The 25,237-nt window shown below is 35.7% G+C and overlaps 1 protein-coding gene across 3 annotated transcripts in view; it reads left to right on the top strand.

The window, feature by feature from the left end:
* LOC131681425 (facilitated trehalose transporter Tret1-like) overlaps positions 1 to 25,237 on the top strand; it is a 59,968-nt gene that overhangs the window by 26,956 nt on the left and 7,775 nt on the right. For 2 of the 3 annotated variants that reach the window (XM_058962205.1, XM_058962206.1), the window contains exons 2-4: positions 4,286 to 4,578; positions 4,814 to 5,005; positions 5,130 to 5,278. In XM_058962205.1, the coding sequence (XP_058818188.1) occupies positions 4,287 to 4,578; positions 4,814 to 5,005; positions 5,130 to 5,278 (633 nt within the window). In that variant the 5' untranslated portion in view covers position 4,286. Of the gene's footprint in view, positions 1 to 4,108; positions 4,205 to 4,285; positions 4,579 to 4,813; positions 5,006 to 5,129; positions 5,279 to 25,237 lie in introns of those variants that run through there. The other variant, XM_058962203.1, reaches the window with a different exon arrangement.

The following is a 25,237-nucleotide window of genomic DNA, read 5'->3' as shown; positions in this document are numbered from 1 at the left end:
AGCACAAGTTTGACGCACCGGAGGAAGTAGGGAAGCATAAATTTTTCAAAATTTGCAAATGATGACAACATGATACATGATATGGCAAGCGATCTGCTTATGTGGAAAATAGAGTGCGTGCGTGATGAAGAGGGGGGGGGGGGAGTTTGGTAGGTGATGAAACACTCAGCTGCATATTATACCTTCCATTTGAGACTTGGTTTGGGAAAAACGGTTCAGTCATCACCGACGAATCGATGTGATTTTATTAGTGGAATATGCTCGGAATTCGGGACTTCCGGAATTGTTGATTTTTTTGTTGGGTATTAGAGTGGCTCGACATATGGAATTTTTCAGAACAGTACTTTTTGAGTTGCTTTTGTGGTCCCAAATGCATGTGCAAAATTTGGGAGCGTTTACGTTAATAAATATCGCTATTTCACTCAATATAAAAAACTAGCTTTATAAAACTATAGTTCAAACCTAGGTTAATAATTTTTTATAAGAAGGTAACTAGCTACGAATTTTCGAAAAACTGTCAGTACACCTCCAACACCGATACTTTAAACTTAAATAACTGAGAATATAGTCATCGCAGAGACTTGGTACCTTTGAATGAAATGTTCAGAATGAATTATTGAACAACATAGAAGTAGTCAGAAAATGAAAAGAAGAGGAGTTTTGTAGAACGTCTATGGAAAAACCACCTATATGGCACCCCTATCCCATTTGTATTAAACTGACATAAGTCAACATCTCAGCGGGCACACAAATTATGAGCCCCACTGACAGTTCAAATTGTTCTGCTTGTTTTGTTCGAAGCTCGATCTTCACTATTCAGACACGGCACGGCATGCCTCAATCATTAGATGTTTGTTAAAAAGTTTAAATATTGCACCGCCAATTGATGAAAAGTGTTGTTTTGGACATGTCGGTGAATAAAAAAAACTTTTGATCATGATTCACCAACAAATTAAACTAACTCGAGTATCACAAAATTGTGTCGAATGAAATTGATTGTTTATTGTATTATTTATTGATTTACGGTGTTACCTGCCATTCCAAAACTACTTAACCGATTTCTTTCAAACTTTGCATACACATTCTATATATAAAATACCTAACCCTTACGTTGAGTGAAAAATTATCTCAAAAACTCAAAGTAGGGGTTAGACTTTTTTAACATAGAATTTGTACGCAAAGGTTGAAATAAATCGGTTAAGTAATTTTTGAATGACAAGTGAGACCGCGAATCATGGTTCTTCCAGAGACGTTCTACAAAAAGCTTCGTCACCGAGCCGTTTGTCGATATTCTTGCATAGAAAAATTACAGCATGTTACTGCAATGATACACTATAATGCACAAAAGTTTAGATAAATTTCCTTAACGCAATGTTCTAAAAGAAATAGCAAAAAAAGTTTTTTTTGTCACGCTGAAGCCTTTAGCCCCCCCTCATCCCCCTTAATCAAGGTTTGAGCTATAGTTTTATAAAGCTGGTTTTTCATATTGAGTGAAATAGCAATGTTCTAAAAGAAATCGCAAAAAAAGTTTTTTTTTGTCACGCTGAAGCCTTTAGCCCCCCCTCATCCCCTTTAATCAAGGTTTGAGCTATAGTTTTATAAAGCTGGTTTTTCATATTGAGTGAAATAGCGATGCAAAATAATTGATTTCCCCATTTAAAATCCCATACAAACTTTGAACGCAATGCGCAAACCCGGGAAACAACCAACCGCTCCCACATTTTGCACAGGCATCTGGGACGACAAAACAAACAAGTACTGTGCCCGCTACTTCCAATCATTTTGAAGTTTTCCCATACAACCGCGAGCCACTCTACTGTATACCTAGATGCCGACGGAGCCTCATTGTAATGTAATAGGTGTAATAGTAAGGGAGGAGGTGTGAGGTGATGCAACACCTAGCTGCATATTATACCTTCCATTTGAGGTTTGGTTTAAGAAAATCGGTTCGATGTGACTTTATTAGTGGAATATGCCCGGAAACCGGGACTTTCGAAATTGTCGATAGTGGACAATTTATCCAAAGAATGTTTGATTGGCAATCAGTGATCTAGACCTCCGGATCGCCGTAAATTGGGGACCATTCCAATAGATTTTTAGCCTCTGAGGCATTACGATTGTATTGGTTTATATTGGAAATTCCAGTGTGACCTTACTAATCAACCTGTAACTCCGGAACCGAACCGAATGAAATCCAATAGCTGTCAATGGGTATTTTACCTTTCATTAGAAATAAAGTTTTGTAAAAATCGGTCACGAATTCACTGGGAAATAAGTGAGATATTATCTTTGAAACTTCCCGAGTTCCCCTGGAGCATCAAGAACCCTCATAGGTGGCAAATGTGGTCAAAGCACCTTTGACTGATCATTATTGATCTAGACCCGCAAATTTAAGTAATGCTGCTTCCATTTAATATATATTACATCACTCGGACATTATGGTGTTATCAGTTTGTATGGGAATTTGCTGTATAACTTCAAGCCGTAACTCCGGAGCGAAAAGTCGGATCAACTAAAATTTCAATAGCAGCTCATGCCATATACCGTTCATATACCGTTAATTTGAAACTAAATTTGTGCAAATCGGTTCAGCAATCTTTGAGAAAATCAAGTGACCTTATTTGACACACGTATACATACGCACAGACATTTTGCGATCTCGACGAACTGAATCGAATGGTACAGTTGGAAAATCGTTTTTGGAGTCATTGCATAGCCTTTACTTATATGATGAAGGCAAAAGATGGGATCTATGATATAACCGAAGTTTCGAGACTGTATTTCGGTCATTTTAATAACCATTAGCGCTGGTAAGGGTTATTCTGCTTGGTAAAGAAAAACGTCAATGTAGATATCCTCGACCAATAGTTCATTTGATTAATTCAGTAGTTTATCGCATCCCATCCAGGACAATAGATAAACCCGAAAATAGTAAAAACTTACAAGCGTCCAACGAGAATTCTAGCCAGCGCATCTCCCACCCAACGCTAACAAAAACGGTCCTTTTCAAGATCACCTTCCTTTTTATAAAGAATAATTTGAAATATTTCTCACCCAAATTACTTGTTATCCGAAAATTCCGATGAGTATCATCACATTTGAAGTACGGCCTCCTTATGTATTCTACATCTCTCTGGTTATGTCGCAGACATTACTCACCCATCTGTTCACTTATGAGAACGGTTTTGTCGATTTAGACACCTAACTAAATCGCTTCTAACTAAATGTTGCTTCCCAGACTAACCCCAAAGAATCTATCATCACCAGCCACTCTCGTCAGTTAATTTGTTTAGCATTTTCTTTGTTTTGCGTGCATAATTCGAAATACTTGAAAGACGTATCGTGGCCAACGTATAACGAGAAATTTGTTGCGCAAAATAAATCTGAGCCCAAGTAGGGGTAAAATCCGCACTTACAATTTTTTACATATTGCACGCCGCACACAAATAGTTAAAATTGTCCTTCTTGTTGAGATCGATCCGGAGAAATTGATTTAAAACCCGGAAGTCAAACCTGAAATGGTGGTAACCCTAGTCCTGAGAATGGGGTAATTTGGTCGATTCCTGTAATTGTAGTAGTACCTTGTCAAACCAGTCGCAATTCTAGTTTGTTTCTGCTGGAATTCCGGCACACATAAAACATTCCATTTCGAGTGGGAATCTGGAGCAGGATAGTTTTGATTTAAAAAAAAACGACAAATGTTTCACAAAGATCAAACCAGTTCTGATGAGGACTTCATTTCCATTATAAGCATATTTGTCCCATGTTCTATAGTATTCCCTATATACATGGGACAATTATGTGTAGAACGGCAGTTCGTGGGTGACGCCAATAAAAAGAAATGAACTGAACAGCGGACTTTAAGAATCGGACAATACTTAATTCATTTCACATTGATAAAGGCGTTCTACAATGATTAGTACTAACGACCAGTTTTTTATCGAAAGCAACGACTGTAACTTCACGGCTACGAAGCCACCCCTTTGGTGTACTTGAAGCAATCATCGTTTAGAAATGAGACTATTAGAATAGAGGCAAGGTTAAGATAGTGCCCGCATGCCATCTACTTCAAGTGGAAATTATAAGTATATGACCAATTAACATTGCCAACATTCGCGCTTCAACGATCGCTTAGTAAAGACCGGTCTTCCTGATTGGCTTACTGCCACTGTGGCCAATTACCATAAACAATGACAAATATAGAGTAATTTTTAATTAAAATAAAATTTCCAGCGATAACAAAAGAACATTAATATATTTTTACTTTTTAACGATGTAATTTCAGAATGCCAGCAATGCCTAACCCAGACAGCAAATCAGACTCTTCTGCCCAGAAACCACAGCCCCAGGATGAGAAACCGCTTCGGTCCAGTACGGAGAGTCTCAGCTCTACTCCCGAGGAGGACCCGAACAGGCTGACGCGCAAGGCAGCCATCATGCAGGTTACAATGGCCGTCGTGGCAAACATCACCATCATCTCTTCCGGAATGGGACTCGGATTTCCGTCCATCGCTATGATTGAACTCACCAACTCCACGAGCTCGGTGACGCTAACAGAAAATCAAGCCTCCTGGTTCGGTAAGTGCCTAGTGAATATATAGGTTACGAATTTATCTGCTATAACAACCACTGCAATAACCATCACGTACTCATAACATACCGCAATTACTGTATTGGAAGTGTAATCGAATGGACTGTGATTGGTAGCAACCACCGGATTAGATCTTTTGCTTCTGAGACATTGTTCGATGGTATCTATAATGTCAAGCACACTGTTTACTGATAAGTGACATTCCTTTTCTTCTTCCAACAGCCTCGGTTACGTCCATTATGTGCCCCTTCGGTGGACTGTTGGCTGGATTTCTGCTGGACAAAGTTGGCCGTAAAAAGACACTCTACTTTATCAATGTCATATCCATCATCTCGTGGGTCATGATGGCATTGGCGAGCACGACTGATTCGCTGCTACTGTTTGTACAGTTGATGGTAGCCCGAGTGATTATCGGTGAGTTTCAATTGTTCAACATTTAAGGCTCAGCAAACAAAAAAAAGGAACTGACGCCGATATTGTCAAAAGATAGCGTGTGTTATTTTTAGTGTTATACTAATACGATCTGATCTTATTTCAGGTCTCGCAATCGGTCTCTCCAGCTCACCTGCTTCGGTTTATGCGGCAGAAATATCGCATCCCAGTTTACGTGGTCGACTCACGCTGCTGACGGCACTATGTACCGGTTTTGGGATGCTGTTTATCTACACCTTGGGATACATGTTCAAGGTAAGTTTGGCGAAAATTACCGTCCTTATACCACTAAAAATTGATACTAAGAACATTTAAGAAGAAATCTTAACATAAACGATTCTCTTTGACGATATTGTATTTCGCATTCTAAAAATTATAGCCATTCGCTACAATTGGAAGAATAACTAAAGATTACTACAATAATATATTATTATATATTCCCAAACTTCATATATAAAATTTTTGTAAAATAAACTTATTTTTATGACCAATTTTTCGTAGAATCCGCGAAACAGATTTCGTAGCTTAATTACGAATCGGTGTCATTAATCAAATGAGTTGTTTGAGGAAATATACGAGTCATTTCACGTCAAGTTTACAACCAAAATTTTAAATTTTTCCTCTATTCTTTAGCTAAAAATAATTGACACGTATTTTTTTGCTTTGACTGCATATGACATTTTTTTAAGTTATGAGTTTTTAAACATTTGAAATTTTTAAATTGCACATTTTTCAAGCACTAGTTCGAGATCCATTCTGAAATATTTCAATAATCTTCTCAATACATACAATTAAAGATGCTTTCAAAAAATAGAGCAATGGTTTTCTAGGTGGTTATTGTCTAATTGGTAAATTGATTGCAGCCCACCTGGGTTCGATTCCAGGCCGTGTGGTGTTCGGCGGGTTAAAATCTTTTTGCACGAATTGCCCCAATGGGAACCTGCTCGCATGTCATAAGAGGCGACCAACAACATGCTAGGAGTCCTAGGTATTGCTTCGTATCGAAGACTTAACCTGAACGGACGTTCAGGGTTTGCATCATAGCCTTTATCCATTCTTTATTGAATGAATCACTGACATCTTTTCTGATTCGCTATTCCCAATTGTGTATATTTTAGATTTCTTCTGGCGGTTATACAATAGCTTAAAGTAGCGGTTCTCAACCTTTCTCGTACCACGGACCTCTTAGAAATTCTTTGGGTTGCTGTGGAACTCCATGGCACTATGGGTCACAAGGGCGGTTTTTCGGTACAAAAATCAATAACTCTCAAATCGTTCATTTTAGAGAAATTATGTCTGAGAGAATATTTTTGGAAATTAAATTGGTTTTCTTTTAAAGCAAAATGTAGTTAGGGTGGTCCTCTCAAACTTTCTTTTCGAAAAATTATTTTTCGAACTTTAGTTCGAAAAATAATTTTTCGAAGCAGAACTAGAGTTCGAAAAATAATTTTTCGAAAAGAAAGTTCGAGAGGACCACCCTACCTACATTTTGCTTTAAAAGAAAACCAATTTAATTTCCAAAAATACTGTATACCATTTATGGTATAACCATTTATGGTATAACAAGGTACTTACTTCAGCAAAGTTGTAGAAAAATGTTTTTCAAGTAACACTTTCAAATGCATCAAAATTATAGCATTATCGGTTTTCATGTTATAATTTTTTTTCTTCTTTAACTTAGGGTGTTTCTGAAAAAGTCAGTTTTTTAACTATAACTTTTGAAATAGTTAGTATATCTCCATACTCTCTATGAAGCAATTTTAGTACTTTTCATTGCGCAGATTTCTGCTTAAGAATGTGAATCTATATTATTTTTGCGTTACCGAGTTACAATCATTTTTTTAAATAAAAATGATAGTTTTCAATGACCTCTAACTCAGAAGTTTGCAAAAAGTAGCAGCTAAATTTGTACTCTTTCGAAAGTGCATCAAAAATACTATAAAATATCTCAAAATCAACTTTTGCTTTTTGTCCTTCAGCGAAAAATGTTGACATCAACATTATGATCAAATGACATCAGCTTACGGCTGTTTTTAAAGTCCTGGTCTTTGCCATTTAGCACCTGCTTTACTAGATCAAAAAGTCGAGTTTTGAAATGATTTTTTGAGCTTGTCAAATATATGTACACAAATATTGAAAACGTTAGGCTCAGGCAGATATTTATTTTACTATTCTACATATCTATTTTATTATCATCGTCATCCTCATAAATATTATAATCACAATCATCAACATCATCAGCATCGTCGTCGCTATAGTTATCTGAATCGTGTTTCTTTTCCCAAGTGCTAACTTATTTAATATTGAACTTATTTCAGTGCGTTTACTGTATCGGGATTTTCTAGCTGCAAGAACCGGATCAGACGAGTCCATTGCTCTAAAGAAAACATCTTCCATGTTCGCGACTCTTGAACACTTTCTACCGTGATTCAGTCGATCATTCCGGTAGTATTTGTTTCGAGCCTCAGCTCCTTGTTCGCTCATGAAACCTGTTGGTAATGGAAGTGTTGACATAATATAAAATGTAGACCATTTGCCTTAAAAAGCGAATGAATTAAGGATTACCCTTCATTCTGTTCTGAGTAAGCGAAGTATTTCTGTGAATGCTGGTTTGGGAGGAAGTGCATTTTGAATCTTTTGTAGGAACTGTTAACGGCTTCTCAAAATATTTCGAATTTTTATCGAGCACTTTCGTCTCAATTCAATGACTGTTTTTTCCAAAATTGACCAAACCTTTTACATGTTTTAATTGCTACAACTTTTGCATTCTGAGCGAAATTCTTTTTTTCATTTTCTCCAACATCAAATGATCTCATAATTTCCTCAAACACAACTTTTATTTTATTTTTATTTTCACCTTTGTTCACTTTCCAGAGATCGAACAATTTTCTTTTATCAATTTTAACGGCACCAATAATACAAAGCACTACACGCGTTCATCAAAGCAGTAGTCGGCTACTGCGATTCGATTCATGAATGGGATTGATACAAATTAAACTGTCACGACTCGTGGTGTTGTTGTTTATATTTGACATCGAAGGACAAAAAAGCAAAAGTTGATTTTGAGATATTTTATATTATTTTTGATGCACTTTCGAAAGAGTACAAATTTAGCTGCTACTTTTTGCAACCTTCTGAGTTAGAGGTCATTGAAAACTATCATTTTTATTTAAAAGAATGATCGTAACTCGATAACGAAAAATGATATCGATTATCATTCTTCAGCAGAAATATGCACAATGAAAAGTACTAAAATTTCTTCATAGAGAGTATGAAGATAGACTATTTAAAAAGTTATAGTTAAAAAACTGACTTTTTCAGAAACACCATAAGTTAAAGAATAAAAATAATTTTCACATGAAAACCGATAATGCTATAACTTTGATGCATTTGAAAATGTTACTTGAAAAACATTTTTCTACAACTTTGCTGAAGTAAGTACCTTGCTATACTATTTTGTTCGAAAAATAATTTTTCGAAAAGAATGTTCGAGAGGACCACCCTAGCTACATTTTACTTTAAAAGAAAGCCAATTTAATTCCCAAAAATATTCTCTCAGACATAATATCTCTAAAATGAACTGTTTGGGAGTTATTGATTTTTGTACCGAAAAACCGTTTTTGTGACCCATAGTGCACGGATAAGCATCGTTTTGTATGCTATCCATATATTTCTTTCAATTCGCTAGGAAACAAGATTTAAAATTTCAATTTGTTTTCGGGAAATATATTTTTCTTCGCAACGACTTGGCGGCCCCCTAGGGTCCGAGGACCCCAGGTTGAGAGTAACTGGCTTAAAGGATGGAGTCTAATTCTACACTAAGTAACAGCATATGGGTCATTCCATGCGAAGTGATCAAGGCACGTGTAATCGACCTCCACGGATTTGAACAAAATTTAGAGGAATTGTTCATCATGTTGTTGTTTAATTTTTCTCTCAATACGTGTATTTTAATTTTGAAAATTTTAATGCCATCGCGTTCCTCAGACAATTTTACATAAAAAAACACTTATCATCCCAATATAATATGAGCGCATCCTGAGATACACCGTTTTGAAGAGAAAAACCGCAATTTCCCATATAAAATCGCAAGCGCGCAACACTAAAAAACCAACTTGAGTATTCTGAGTTAAAACATAATTTTTCGTGAAGTAGACGAGAAATGATGAAAAACTACGTATCTGGTTTGCTTCTAGCAGATCAGGGTCGATTTTTATGACAGTTTGAAGATTTTCTCAATTTTGGCCAATAAAAATTGATTTTTATATGAGAAAGTGGGAGTTTTTTCCTTCAAAACGGTATATCTCAGGATGCGCTCATATTATATTGGGACGATAAGTGTTTTTTATGTAAAAATGTCTGAGGAACGTGATGGCATTAAAATTTTCAAAATTAAAATATACGTATTGAGAGAAAAATTAACTTTTAATATTCAACTGAAAAAAATGCATAGTTGGCAACACTGTCGGCAAAAAATAATATTTTTTATAGACTCCTTGAACAATTTTCTTCAAAAGCCATCTCGTGGTTTGATTCTAGAGTAAATAGAACCGGAGATATGATCAAAAGAAAATCAATGGTTTTGGCAATTTTCCAAAACGGAGGGTGCTCCCATGAGGGGTGGTTCAATTGACACAAAAATTTGGGTTTTTATATATTGGCCCTAGATGAACAATTCCTCCAAATTTTGTTCAAATCCGTGAAGGTCGATTTCAAGTTTGCATCTTTTTTTGATCACTTCGCGTGGAATGACCCATATATTAATATACACGCTCTTCCACGCCAAGGAATGACTTTCAATGCTTTGGTTTAAAAAAGTTGGCATTTAACCCAATTATAGAAACGTGTCTGATAGGGTGAGTGGAGATGCCAACTTATCATTTACATTTCGCAGTGAATTTCTTCGCATTCATTTGGGATATCTTATACACCTTTTGTACGCTTGCTTTGTACTGCAAACTTTGGAAATGAACATTGAATTATTAATAAGAAGCAATACATCCGATGGACTGCTGTTCGGAGTTCATATTGCTCGTTTCGAATTCTCGGAAATCGATTTCGAGCGATTTTCGTACATATTAAGATCATATTGTCTATAGATGAATAGGTACATCTACTATATTCCACACGGCTTTGTCTTTCTATGTAACGCCCCGCGGCAGAATAATTATTAAAATGTCTACTCGAACGGCATTCATATTTCTACTGGAGGCTACACACCTGAAAATTTTGATCTAAAATAAAAGGACAAAGCTCGTGAGTACTTAGCTAAATCACAATATCTACCAAGATATATTCTGATTCATTTCCCTATCTACTAACACCAATCCTATCCTGCGACACTTGTGGATGATGCAGAAAATTCCTCGGTCATAATAGTCACAAGTGTTTTTCCCATCCCAAAATTCATCGGCATGGGCGTGGTCATCTATGTTATTGATCATACTATAATCTTAGTCTCTTCAGGTTGCACGTTGAGTATGATGTACTAACTACTCCCAAGTATCATACAATTGGTTCAATATGCAATTTTAACAGGCTGCTTACCATAATTGATGAACAAACGGATTAACCGAAATTCGGCAATCGAATCATATTTACAATGCACTCGGCAATTGGGTTTACCAGGACATGTTTGGCAAAACATTGAGAAACTTCTGTAAAATAAATAATGTTTGCCGAAAAATCGGTTATTTATGATGTTAACCGTAATTTTCTAATTGGTAATTACCAAACTGCGAATTCTAATTCAAATGTGTCTGCTGCACACTTAAATTAAAATTCGCTGTTCGGCCATTTTTATACACGTGAAAATTATCAGGAAGAACAAATTTTGGAAAAAGGAGTGGAAGAGTGTATTGCCCATATTTGCCCCAATATTTTGCTTACAGTACGGTAAAAGGGTATAATACGCGCCCTTCTTTATTCCAAGAATCCCAGAATTATCTGAAACGTAAAAATGACTGATAATAGTATCATTTCAAAAAAATCAACGCACGAACTTAGATTGGCATTACTCGTATGCTCCAAAAACAACGATATTCACAAATGTTTGCAAATAGGCATTTCGATACAATTTCCAACCATTTTTCTATAAGCCTTTGAACCAATTAGAATGTGTCGGTTCTAGTATAACTATTTTGAGCTACTAATTATAATATAAAAGTTCCAATTTCAGTTTATGAAATGGCTTGAAATTATGTGTGTATGCAGAATTATTTATGTTTTCACAACAACTCATCACCAGCCAAAACGCCCCACTAAGCTCTGGATGGTAATTAATTAACTCCTATCATTAGCACAACTGCAAAGCCAATTATGAACATTTAAATAATACTAATATTCATTTGTTTTAGGTAACACGTGATTTACTATATTGTTTAATATTTTTTTAGTTGGATAAAAAATACCATCATTTGATTGAGGCATATACTTGGCATGACATTGCTGTGGGGCATACACACCGATTGATATGGTGCATACCATCCTTTTGTTGTGGGGCACATGGCTCTGTAACTGGCCCAAGGTGAATGAAAAAAACTAGAACCTACGCATTGCCGAAAATTGTTTGATAATACTTTTATTAGGATGTTTAGGTCGTTGCCAACTCGTTGGATTTACTTTAGAGTTATCACCTTCCTTATCCAGGGCTTAAAATGATTAGGGACCGTCCATAAATGACGTAGAATTTTTTGAGTGATTTTTAACAGCCACCCCCCCTCCCCCATCGCAGCATTTCGTCACAAACCTCTAAGTACCCCCCTGGTAATTACGTAGCTTGACAGTAACTCTCCTCCCCCCCTTGTCCCGTAAAATTTAAGAAAAAATAAACAACGATGTTAGTTTTTCCCCTTTAAAAATCTACGTACCATGCACATGACCCCCTACCCCTGTCATCACACATCATCACAAAATACAAAACTCCCCCTCCCCCATATAATGCTACGTCATTTATAGATGATCCCTTACATGTATGCTTTGAACAAATATAATAATATATAAGTGTAGCCAAGTCTCATACCTATAAAAAAGGATTTGTCGTTTTTGTAAATCCGTCTTTATTGGCATTTGATCCTTTCCATCCTTTTCCAAAAATTCTTTTGTACTGCCCGACGGCCATGCACGCTTTCTTAACTCTAAACTCAGTGTGAGCAGACCAGTTCAATTTGGAATTCAATATAATTCCGACGTATTTGACTTGATCTGCACACAGGCTCAGAATCATAGAACTGCCAGAGACGAACCGATTATTATTCGCTCCTTCGTGAAAAGAGCCATTAAAGTTTTCACTATACTATATTTCCCCCTTAGAAGAAAAAGTTGGGTGAAAGTCAATTTTTCTCCACTAAGGAGAGAATTGGGTAAAACCACATTTGCGCGTAAAGGGCACAAAACTTATAAGGGATCGTCCATAAATGACGTAGCATTTTTTGAGTGATTTTTAACGCCCCCCCCTCCCCCATCGTAGCATTTCGTCACAAACCTCTAAGTACCCCCTGGTAATTACGTAGCTTGACGGTAACTCTCCCCCCCCCCCCTTTGTCCCCGTAAAATTAAAATTAAAATAAAAAAACGATGGTAGTTTCTACCCTTTAAAAAAGCTACGTAGCATGCACATGACCCCCTACCCCCCTGTCATCACACATCATCACAAAATACAAAACTCCCCCCTCCCCCATATAATGTTACGTCATTTATGGATGATCCCTAACTAAATTAATTATAGAATTAGGCGATCCATCAGACGTTTGTTTGACAATTCACCGGTGGGTTCTGTCAACAAATCTACTCCTGCGAACAGAAAAACTCATCTGACAAACGTCTTTCGTTAGTCCGATTCGTTTGATATTGGATCGAATCAACGATATTGTTAGACGTCGCACCCCTCAGGGTAACGTCAGAAAAAGTAAACAAGAATAACAATCAGCTGATAAGATAATTTACGGGATCTTATGCTAGACTTGGAGCTTGCTCAGAAACACAGGTAGCGTCTTCGTTTTTTTTGTAGCTAGTGTCAATCTAGCGCTAGCTTAGTCCTATCACTAAGTTAGTGTCGGATTCTAATGAGAAGAAGTCTTTGAGGTTTTGTTTGGATTAACTGACAATTTAACTTGTCAAACTCAAACCTCAATTCAGGATTTAATATTTTGTTCTTCCTTCTTGACCGTTAATAACATCTGCTAGACGTCGTGGGATTGAAGCAAACAATTATGTATTGCAGGACCGAGATGTTAATTTATTTCCAATGTTTTTGACCTGCTGTTCATGTAATGTAATTTCCATCTTGAACTGCTCTTATTAAGGATTTTTTTAGTTGTATTTTTGGGAACAGCATTTTCTCAAAAAAATTACATAACAATTTCAAGTATAATTTTAATTACGTTGATTCTTCTTTTTTATATGTGTATATGCGTCTTGAATATAGTTGGTTTACACAAATATATTATTTCGTGTCTCTATACATACATGAACTTAGTGAGTAAACATGATCTGAATTAAAAATTGTGATCTGAATAGTTAAAATTGTTCGAATTTTACATTCGAAAATGTCTAATAAATTTCAATATGTGGAATATTTGACGAATGAAGAAGTGGATTACGAACTAATGCTTCGGAATCAGTTAAATATGCGGCAACACGTCGCACAGTGGCACCTGTTCATGTAAAGTTAGGACAAAATTATAAAAAATTGGTTTAAAAATCGGGTTTTTAACTAATTTTGGGTCGCTGAATCCATTTCTGCTATCAGTTTTGAAATTCTATAATTCTTTTTTTCGACTACTTTTATATAAAACCCATTTGAAGGTGTTGGACGTTAAAGGGTTAATATACACGTTAATAATAGTAGTCAATCACATCGGAGAGCAGAAATGTTGACAAAACTAGTAAAAATCACTAATTTTTCAGCAATATGATGTTCATTAGGCAAGCAATTTGTAAGAAGATTTTTGAGCTACAGGGCGTCTCCACATGGGTATTTCCAAAAACATTGACATAACAACTTTGGCGCGAAAATGCGCAAGATGAGGCTTTTATATCTTGAAACTACACTCAATTTTGAGTCAGATTGATGATAAGTGACCCATGGGAGACCATCTCAAAACTTGGAAGACATATAAAGATGAATTATTTATATGACATAAAATTTCTCAATTGCTTTTCCTTGATGCTGAACAAACGAGAAACATTTTCCCACAAGAATATCACATTTATAGTTTAGCATATTCTTTCTGCTTTCTAAAAAACTTATAACTACTCCAATCGGTTCTTGAGATATCGTCATCTGAAGTTTGAAGGTACGAACAATTCTAATAAATTGAATTGAACAGAAATCCTCAACCTCACCTCACCGACATGTGAAAAATTCTGTTTTCATCCGATTATGGTAAAATTTTGAGATACTTTTATTCAAACTGGGAGAAAAAGAAAAATAAATATTTACAAAAGAATTACAAGACATTCATTTTTGGGGTTTTGTCACTCGTCGTGCCACTGTGCGTCGTCAGAACTACGGTTACTGCGACGACTATTCCATGAAGACCAGAAGGAGGGAAGGGAGCACCGTCTCCCATACAGGTTCGAGCAGAAAACTGATGTTATTAGGAGTCGATAGAAGTGTCTTTGTATATGGGATCGGGTGCAGATTGGGTTGGTTTTTCGTCTTAGATACTATTATTTACGGGTACAGCTAGGTGAAGCGAGAAGGGAGAAAGATCGCGCCAAGATTTTCTGAAGTACATTCAAGAATTTCTTCTGAAAGCTACTAGTAAGCTTCAAACAGTCCACGAATATGACGGAAATGAGAGCGAAGCTGTAAAAGGGGTGAAAAGATGAACAGATACTTGAGGCTAGCCTAGAGAATCCTAAAGTCTTTAACCGGGAATTAACACTGGATAGGAGCTTCGGAGCGATCCGGAATGCCAACCAGATATTCATCAGGACTACAATTCAGAAATCTAGAAAGTAGACTGCGGCGTAGTCGTGGGCTGAAGAACTACGACAACGCAATAACCAACTCGAATCGCAGTTAAACCAGTGTAAGATGAAAGCTGCAAATAATAGACATTCTAGACTGAACGAAGCCGGATCGGAACAAAATAACAACGAGCCGAACGGGAGAAGATCTATTCCGCTACAGGTAGGGCATTGCGCCAGGACGGAACAACGAGACGAATACCCGGAAGGAAGACCGTAGGACCAGCGGACGATCTGTTCCACTCAACGGAGCGAAGTTGAATCGGAGGAAGATTTTCGAAGATAGAAGGCGATACACTGGCAAGCGAGGCGCCATTGGCGATTTGCGGCAACACCAAAATTAGTCATGCGACCCCTATGATTCAGCTCATGAACTGGCAAAGTGATACAGTTTGCTTTTTTCACCTGCAAGTGAGTCGTAGCTTACAACCAAAGCTTCATTTTCTTCTCGGAAAAAGCTTACCACTGCCAAAATATGAATGAAACGAGTAAGATATTTAGTTTTATTTGCAATTATTCTGAAATTACAGCCATTTGCAACTATTTGGCTCATAAATTTCTTCGAAATGTTATCGGGGTATTATTGTGGTTAAATAATCGTTCCATAAATAAAGTTCCAACTCGAAACCGAGACCCAATCAGTACCAATGTCAAACTCCTTCATATTTTGGACTACGTAGGAGATTCAGTGAAGACTATCAGAGAGAAGGATCGGCTATGTATGATACAAAGCTGACACTTTCGTATTGGTCGGATATATTCTTTCCTCACGTGATCTGGAGAGTTTCATGAATTTACACCATCTCATGAACGTTTAGCTTAACTTAAGAGGAACGGGAAATTATGTTGCGTCGGCTACGGTGCTCAACAAATTACATTTCGGAACAGCACACATATAGCTCTGCGAATAATATTAGAAACCACTATGTTTTACACCCTTTTCGCAAGATGTTTACTCATCATCTTATAAAATGATGGTTTTCCTTCATTTTCATAAACAATTATCAACAAATTGGTCGGTGATGTGGTGTTTAAAAGTTGTTTTTTCCCAATGATTACCGAAAATATATGCATTATGACAGAATAGAATCAAATCAGCAACACTTTGCTTCCAGCGCTATCTGTGAGCGGTTTCAACGTAGAATCGCCAATAGGCAGAAGCAAGGATGCAAAATTCCTACCTTTTCTACGGCTGTAATTTTTCTTTCTACATTCTCCCTTCTCATACGACGCTGCTGTCGTTTGCTATTGCAGGACGCCCAGCGCTGTACGGCTGCCTGTAAGCAAAGCAGTATCATGACAAAATAACACTGCCTTCAGTACAGACACCAGACGCGAGCGGTACAGCTTCTCTTTCTTTATTTTACAATTTTTAATATTTTTGATCTAATTAATATTTTTAATCACAAACGACGACAATGAATGCGGTTCATTTACTCCACGACCGGCATCAACGCTTTCGTGTGTGATCCTCTCTCTTTGACTATGCAGAGAAAAGTGTACAAAGCGAGAGAACAAACTTTACTACGCCACACTCTCACCGAGCAGTCGGAGTACAACAGCAAAACCAAAATGTATTTTACTGCTGTACGGAAAAGTGTACTCGATTTGGCTATCGCTCTGGCAAGAGTGATGCGTCGCTGTAGCGGACTCTACGGCTTGTGCAAATGTAGTTTACCGGTACCGTTCGCATCCCTGCACAGTGGGACGAGCCCGGACTTAAGTCCATATATGAAGGTTATGCGATATTCTCACTAGTATTTTTCTCGTATCAGCTGAGCCATCAGAGACATTTTCGCGAGATTTTAGGTGATTTGCATGCAAAATGAGTTTTTGGCAGCTTTTTGAAGGGCATAACTCAAGTGTTTTTTGCTTTATTTGACCATAGGAACTACATACGGTTATTCTCGTTTTTCAAAGAAACGGTTGATTTTATGAATTGCATTACTTCACCAAAATTATCCGTGTGATATAATTACATCGTAAAATTGCCAAAACTAAGTCACTAGTTGGTTTAGTTAGTGTTTAGATAACTGTTTGTCATGAATTTTTTTTATTGAATTCGAACTTCTGAAGCGATAAGAACGACGCCTGTGAATGCCTGCGATCACACTATGCTCATTCGAAAGCTATTCATTTTCTATTTAAAATGAGCCTATGCTAGTTTTGCGAAAACTTGCGATAAGCAGGCAACATTTGAAAAAAAAACTGTGAATGGAGACGCATGGTTATTACTGATATTTAATTTGAATATTCACTTTATGACTAGAATAATGACACTAATTTATGCACAACTTTCAAATAGCATTTAGAGCATGATTTACAAGGGTTTTACTAGTGATCAAGAATAAGGAGCCGAGAGGAAAGTATGGTTTTTAAGGAATTAAGAATGTTTAAAATTCAGTAAATATTTTCAACCATCTGAAATGTGTCATAAAATGTTTCATGAACTATTTTTGCTAACTTACGCAATAACTGTCTAATTGAGTGAACACAGTTGAGTTCTAGTCATTTGATGATACTATTTTTTCCGAGTTTGCATAGCACTGATATAGCTTAAGGGTATGCGATATTATTCAAATAAAATAAGACCATTTTTAAATAAACCATATACGCGAGAAAAAGGATTTTGGATTTATTTTAATTTAAGGTATGAAATAAGCATTCTAAGCAACTTAAAACACACCTGCGAAAACAAAATCGTTAACCATCTTGTTGATTAGTGAATGTAAATCAATATTCCACTAAGACACTCAAAATGTTTGTTTTGAAAATGAAAAAAAAGTAGTTTTCATACCAAGTAACCCACTAATGAATTAAACGTTCCAAAATCAGTCGATCACATCTTATTTGATCCTTAAAAATAATATAGTCATTTCTAAAGCCCCATAATGAGATGTTAATCAATTCGTTTCAATACGGAAAATAAATTCCAAAATTACAATTTAAATAAATCTTTATAAAAGACAAAATATTTACTTTTGAGCCACTCTAATAAGTAGTAAGGTTAATTTCTATTTTCTATAACCAACACAGGAATTCAGCTCACAAAAATGTCTTTAAAATTTTTTTGAACCTTCACAACAAAATAATTATTTTTGAGCCACCCTAATGTATAATGAAAATTCAGTTGGCATCAAGACACGAAGGCGATCGGTCGCATTGCGCGCTAGCAGTTTTCGTTTAGTACGAATTATAAGTTGAAGTTGAGTTGATTAAGGTTTAAGAAGAATAGCCTAGATTGGTGATTAAGCGGTGATAGGAGTATCATTGGATACCAATAGAATAGATATAGATAGTGGAAGAAAGCAAATGATGAAAAAATCATATTAGTCAGGAGGCGAAGCGCCGGACCCGACAGCGAAATGAAAATGGTGGTCGAATGAGAGTGTCGATAGGAGAGAGTGCAAAACGAGAGAGTGGACGGTCTGCCATAAAGGGGTGAATGAACTGTCTTGTTGCGACAGACAAGCGAAGAGCGTGATTGTATTAGTGCCGGTTGATGATCGGAGCTGGAAAGAAGTTCGTGCTTATGGTTTGCGTTGTCGAATGAACGACAGCCAGCTGGATAGGAGCAAAGAGAGAAGCAAAAATTAACAGCAGCATATAGAGAGAACCTCAGAGTGGCAAGTTTACGGTGGTGGAAAAAAAAAGTTAACAGCCTTGTGCAGCTGCGTGTATTGATATAGGCTGATCGAAACGGTAAAAATGAAACAGCCTTTTGGCTGTATTAGTGCTAATCTATGAGTGGTGTGTGGTTGATTACGAGGCGGTATGAATGGCAGCAATATGAACTAAATAGAGAGAGAGAAGGAAAAAATGGCAGCAGCACAAGTGTGGAGCAATGCAATGGGTAAGGTATGGTGATAGGAAAAAAAACTGACAGCATTGAGATGCACAGAGTAGTGGAAGCTGTTGACACGAAAAAAAAGGAACAGGCAGCTGGCTGTATTGGTGACAGTTTATGAGTGAAGTAGAAATGCATTGTGGGTGGCTAGGTATAGGAAGTGAAAAAAACAATTGCAATGAGGTGGAAAGGTGGTGCGTGAGAGAAAAGAGTGGAAAAGTGTGACTGGAAAATATTTAGGAAAATATTTTATAACGATCTCGAATTGATGAAGAAGAAATGGGGATAAATGGAATAAAAGAGAGTTGTCGAGTACATATTAAGGCGATTGACAATTGCAGCAACTAGTAAGGCAACTAAGGTAAGGTTAGCATTAAGTTTCGAAACTAATTATAAACTAAGATATCAAAGACGGAAAAAATGGATAGCATAAAGGCGAAAATGAATGATTGTCAAACTGTAGCGATGCAATCAATGGACAAGTTTTCGTTTATGGATGCAATGATACATCAATTAAAGACAATAAACACAGAATTTAATAAAGCTAATTTAAATGTAAATGAATTTTGTTGCTTGATGGGAGATTTTATAGAACGAAATTTAGATCTTTTTTCAAATATTTGGGGAGAAGAACTCACAGACAATGTACATAAAATTTACTCGAGACAAAATGGAATGGAGGTTCAAATAGCTCAAGTAGTTACTGAGTTATTTCGGGTCAAAATTATGTTTTTCCAACAGGATGGTGGGTTGGAAATTTTGCACCCACAATTTTGTAGTAAGACGGACAGATTATTGACGATAAAAATTCTGATTACAAATACGGATGGTAAAGATAAATTTTATAGCATGGTGAGTATGGAGGAAAGCAACGAGGAAAATGTAAAAGAGCAAGAATGGGCAGTAGAGAAAGAAACGACAGGCTCAGTATACAAAGTAAAGGAGTACGGAACGCAAAGGATACTGCAAGTCAAAAGGATATTAGGAGATGGAAACTGTTTAATTAGAGCGGTAATGGATCAAATCAATAAACACAAGGGAGAACACAGATGCGATATGGAAGATATTTTGAAATTCCGGGCTATGATAGCAAATTATATGCTGAGAAATAAAGAAAGATTTGAAATGTACCTAACAGAAAGTTTGCAGGAAGGAGGATTCTTGAACTTCATTGAGCATATCAAACAAGCGGGAATTCATCTTGGACATGAAAGCATGGTAGCTGTTTCGGAAATATTGGATAAACAACTCATTTTGTACCAAACAGATAATCCAACTTTGGCGATAGGCGAGGAGAAGGGCAGGGAAGAAGATATCATGCGAATTTTGTATACAGGAGAAGGGGCTAATAAAAATCACTTCGACAGTATAATTGGCATAGAAGAAGAAAGTGCTAGAGATGAGCGAAATCGTAAGAGAATAAATAAGGACAATAGAACAAACGAAAAGGGAATTGGAAAGGAGTTCGAAGAGGAAACACTAAACATGGATACACAGGGAAACGGCAGTGAAATCAACCAGGGCAAAATTACAGAAAAAACGATGGAGTCAAATAATAGCGAAGAAGGAAATGGAAGACTGATATTGATAGCATCACTGAATATAAGAGGATGTGCAAAACTGAAGAAGCGTCAAGAGATCGATAATATACTAATCTCCTATAATGTAGACATAGCGGCATTGCAGGAAGTAAATGTTAAAGCCGAAGCGATTTCAACAAAGAACTATGAATGGATGATAGGAGCAAAGGGGCAAAATAAATCTAGAGGACTAGCGATATTGATAAGAAAGGGATCATGTATCGAAATGAAGGAATGGAAAGAGATAGGATTTCAGGGTATATCAGTAAGTCTGTTCGTAAATGGGAAAAAATTATTCTGATAAATGTTCACGGTCCAAATAAGAAAGGATATTTATTTTACTCAAAACTAGGAAAGATAATTGATCAAGCAAATATTAGACCCAATCTCATACTAGTAGGTGATTGGAATGCACAGATAGGGAGAGATTTTGTTACAGCTGAAGATAGTGAGACTGTAGGCACAAAGTTGGGATGTGAAGCGAATAACGAGAACGGAGAGGAATTTAAAATGTTTTTGACGATGCATAAATTAAAGAATATATCTTCAGAGATAGGAATAAACACCGAAATAACATGGAAAAGTGGTAAAAGAGAAAGTCAAATTGATCATATAGTAAAACCAAGAGAAAGCAGCATTAAAATAAGATTTATCAAAGGATATTGGACTAGGTTAGAGACGGACCACAAAATGATAGTAATGGGAATAAGAGCAATCGAGAGATATAATGAACAAAAGAGTAAGAAGAAGATCCAGCTAGATGCGTCAGCACTGAAATACGATAGCATAAAGGAAAAATATCATACAGTATTAAAGAAATATAATGAAAACATGGAAAAAGGGACCAATGTTAGTGTTAATGTTGATTTCAACACAATAACAGCGAAAATGAAAAAAGCAGCAAATGAGGTTCTAAAATCAGCAAGAGCACCACTAACACCCACAAGGAAAAACGCGCTGAATAGGCTGAGGAGAGCTGTAAATTTAGCAAAAAAACATCCACATATACTGCCATATAGGTGGAAATTGAGAGACAAGAGGATGGAATTTGAAACTGCAGTAAGAAGTCACAATGAAAGGAAAATAAAAAAATTTTACAAAGAGCTTAACGATTTTGATGTAACAGTAAGAATTAGAAAATCCTACCAGTTTTTAAAGGGGTTCATGAATAGAACGAGATACAGGAAAAATCACATACCTATGAGTCATTGGAATGAAGCGGTGAAAGATAGTCAAGGACCTGAGATCAAGTTGATGGAAGAACAGGATACGTGTCCGATGACGGAACCACCAAAAGAGGAAGATATGTTACGTATTATGCAACAGCAATGTAACGGGAAATCAGCAGGAGCAGACGGTATAAGAATGGAGCATCTAAAATACGCAGACGAAGAGACACAGAAAGAAATGGCGGAGGTCTGGAGAAGAGTTTGGATTGAGAATGAACTGCCAGAAGAAATGAAGAAAACTATTCAAGTTCCAATACCTAAGAAACCCTCGGCAAAAGCAGTACAGGATTACAGAAGGATTAGCTTGTGTAATAGTGGATATAAACCATATGCTAAATGGTTAAAGAATCGACTGAGAGACTTTACAGGAGATCCTGACATTAACCAAGCAGCTTTTACAGAAGGAAGGTCAACCGATGATCACATGTTTGTAACGAGAAGGATATTGGAGGAATACTGGAATGCTGGGAGATCGGTAATTGTAGCAGCACTGGACATAAGTAAAGCTTTTGACAATGTTAGCTTGCTAGAGCTAAGGAATATTTTGGCTAAGCTAGATGTACCCTCGCATCTAATCGATAGAGTATTGCAGTGTATCAGAAAAGAAAAAAACAAGAGTGCGATGGCAAAGTCAGTATACTGCAGAATGTGAAAGAGGAAAAGGAGTCAAGCAAGGATGCCCACTTTCACCTTTTCTTTTTAACATTGTTATGCAGGATGTGTTGAGAAAAGTCAAGGAACAGATACCAGAACTGAACATGATGGATAAAGGGTCCTTGAAACTACCATTGATTTTGGTTTTTGCGGACGACATTTTAATAATAACTAAAGACAAGAATGAATTAGAGAAGATTCTAAGAGCTATGGAGACACGTCTAAGCGAAGTGGGATTGGAAATAAACAACAACAAGAGCCAAATACTGATGCGACTTCCAAATTCAACAATAACAACACCAGAAACAGTAGTACTAAACGGAAGAATATATGAAGTTAAAACATCCTTGAGATATCTTGGGACATGGTTGACCGACACACTAAATAGGCCTGCGACGACTAAACAAAGATGCGTGAATGCAGCGAAAGTATCCAAAACAGTGATAGAATTCTGCAAGAAATTTAAACCTTCGTGGGAAATCGGAAAACTTATATATAATTCAGTAATAGCACCATCCATTCTGTACGGAACTAAAACAGCGACATTGACCAAAAGAAGCAGAATACAGTTAGGAAGGTATGAGAAACAAATATTAAAGGATATTTGGAACCATTGCAGGAAAAAATTCGAACGGTCGAAAATTCAATGTGCGACAAGAACTAAAAGGAAAAACTGTAAATCGTAGAGTACGAGTCAACAGGATAAGTTATTTCGGACACATTCAAAGAAGAGCAGAAGGACACCCAATAAAAATGGCGATGAAACTGAAATTCAATCACAAAAAGCATGGTCGGCCGAGTTTTACATGGAAGGATTCATTGGAATAGGATTTTAACAGATATGATGGAATGAACGAAGAAAACTGGAGACAACTAGCAAACGACAGGGAAAAAATTAAAAAAGTAGCGGAAGAAATATATAAGCAGACCGACAGTGAAATTTCGGAAGGAGAGGACAGTACGGAAGAATAATAGTAAGATAACTAACAGACCATTATTATAAAAAGCGGCAATTACGTAAATAGGGAGTTGGCAATTGTCAATCGTCCATTAAAGAGGAATGTCAAACTAGAATGAATGAGTTAAAGACCTAAAGGGTCAGAAAAATTATAGAAAAGTTTCAAAATCCACCAGGTGGATCGAATTATTAAAAAGTAGTAATGTCACAATATTAAGAAGAGCAGGTTACTAAAAATTTAGTAAATTAGGAATAGAGAAAAATCTTAATCAACTGCATAGCAACCAACACACAGGTAACGAGAAATGCCGATAAAGTCTTGATGTCGGCCAAACTAAATTATAACAATCCTCGGCCACCTGAAGGTAATGAACTAAGTAGCATATTTTCAAATACTATAAAAACGATAACGATGGCCGATGGTTGATAAAATAATTAAATAAAAAAAAATTAAAAGATATTAAAAAATAAATAAATATATAAAAATAATGAATGAGAAAAGGGCCAATATAAACAGGGAAACATATTTGAATAAAAACTAAGTAACTAATTTCTTATCCATTTATAAAAAAAAAAATTAACCAACATAACGATTATAATAATGTTAATAATAATAATAATAATAATAATAATAATAATAATAATAATAATAATAATAATAATAATAATAATAATAATAATAATAATAATAATAATAATAATAATAATAATAATAATAATAATAATAATAATAATAATAATAATAATAATAATAATAATAATAATAATAATAATAATAATAATAATAATATTAATACGAAGAAAGAACGAAAATGATAGTAACGAGAAAGTAGTTAAACATTGAATGATTACTGTGCGGCATAAAATAAAAGTAGAATTTAAATTGAAGTTAGCCAGTAATATCAGCAGACTCGATTGACAATTCGATAATACAACTTAGAAAAATACTTTTTTTTTGAAACATTATTGATACATTTTTTTTTTGAAACATGATTTTCGGTAGTAGATTAACACAAAAAAATTGAAGTGAGGGAGGTAGGGAGGACGTTACTCTCGTTACTATCATTTTAATACATTAGAATAAATCATGGTCGAGTGGTACACAATTACGAGATCTGAAAAATACATGGACATCGGGTTGGTACATGGGAGTGATTGGGCTACGATGACAAGCATGATGGATGGAAGCAGCTCTGGAATAAGATAGTACATATTCTATATTCGAAATACTCCATAATAATTTCAAAGTCGGAATTAATACACTGAAATTGTAGAATGTAAATACGATAAATAAGAGGTGAATCTTAAGACACACAACATTACTAGACTTTATTACATAAATTGCTATTAGCGTCCTTTCAATGTTTTACTCATATTACAACAAATTTTGAAATCTCCTTTCCTTTCTGCTTGTAATGATATCTATTAACATACTATATGATTATTATTAAAGAATTGAATTATTCAATTATTTATTTTTTTTTTCTTCTTTCACTAATTATATATTTATTTCGTTAATTATTCATTTATCGATTATTTAGTTAATTATTGGCTTAACCCAATAAGATAATGAAGAGGGTGCATCAGGACATCATAAAAGTAACTAAAGTGTGAATTATCTATTCGAGTATGACCGTATTGAAATCTGTGAATTATTCATATAACAATTAGGTGATTATTCATGTATTTAATTATTTAATTATTCATTTATTGAATCATTTATTTATCTAACTATTTATCACTTATTTATTTTTGAAGCTTTCTATGTATTTTTTATTTATTCATATAATTATCTATTTTTTTATTCACATATTTATTTATCTATTTGATGATCTGTTAGTTTATTATATTATTTACTTATTTAATAGTTGATATAATACACCTATGTAATATTAGAATATTGATATCATATGAATATCATTTACAGGATGAGGAGGGTACATGAGGACATCATAAAAGCAAATAAACTCC

The sequence above is a fragment of the Topomyia yanbarensis genome, chromosome 2, assembly GCF_030247195.1.
Source record: "Topomyia yanbarensis strain Yona2022 chromosome 2, ASM3024719v1, whole genome shotgun sequence".
Classification (NCBI taxonomy): Eukaryota; Metazoa; Arthropoda; class Insecta; order Diptera; family Culicidae; genus Topomyia; species Topomyia yanbarensis.
Note: the sequence above shows the minus strand (reverse complement) of the source record. Positions and strands in the feature narration are given on the sequence as shown.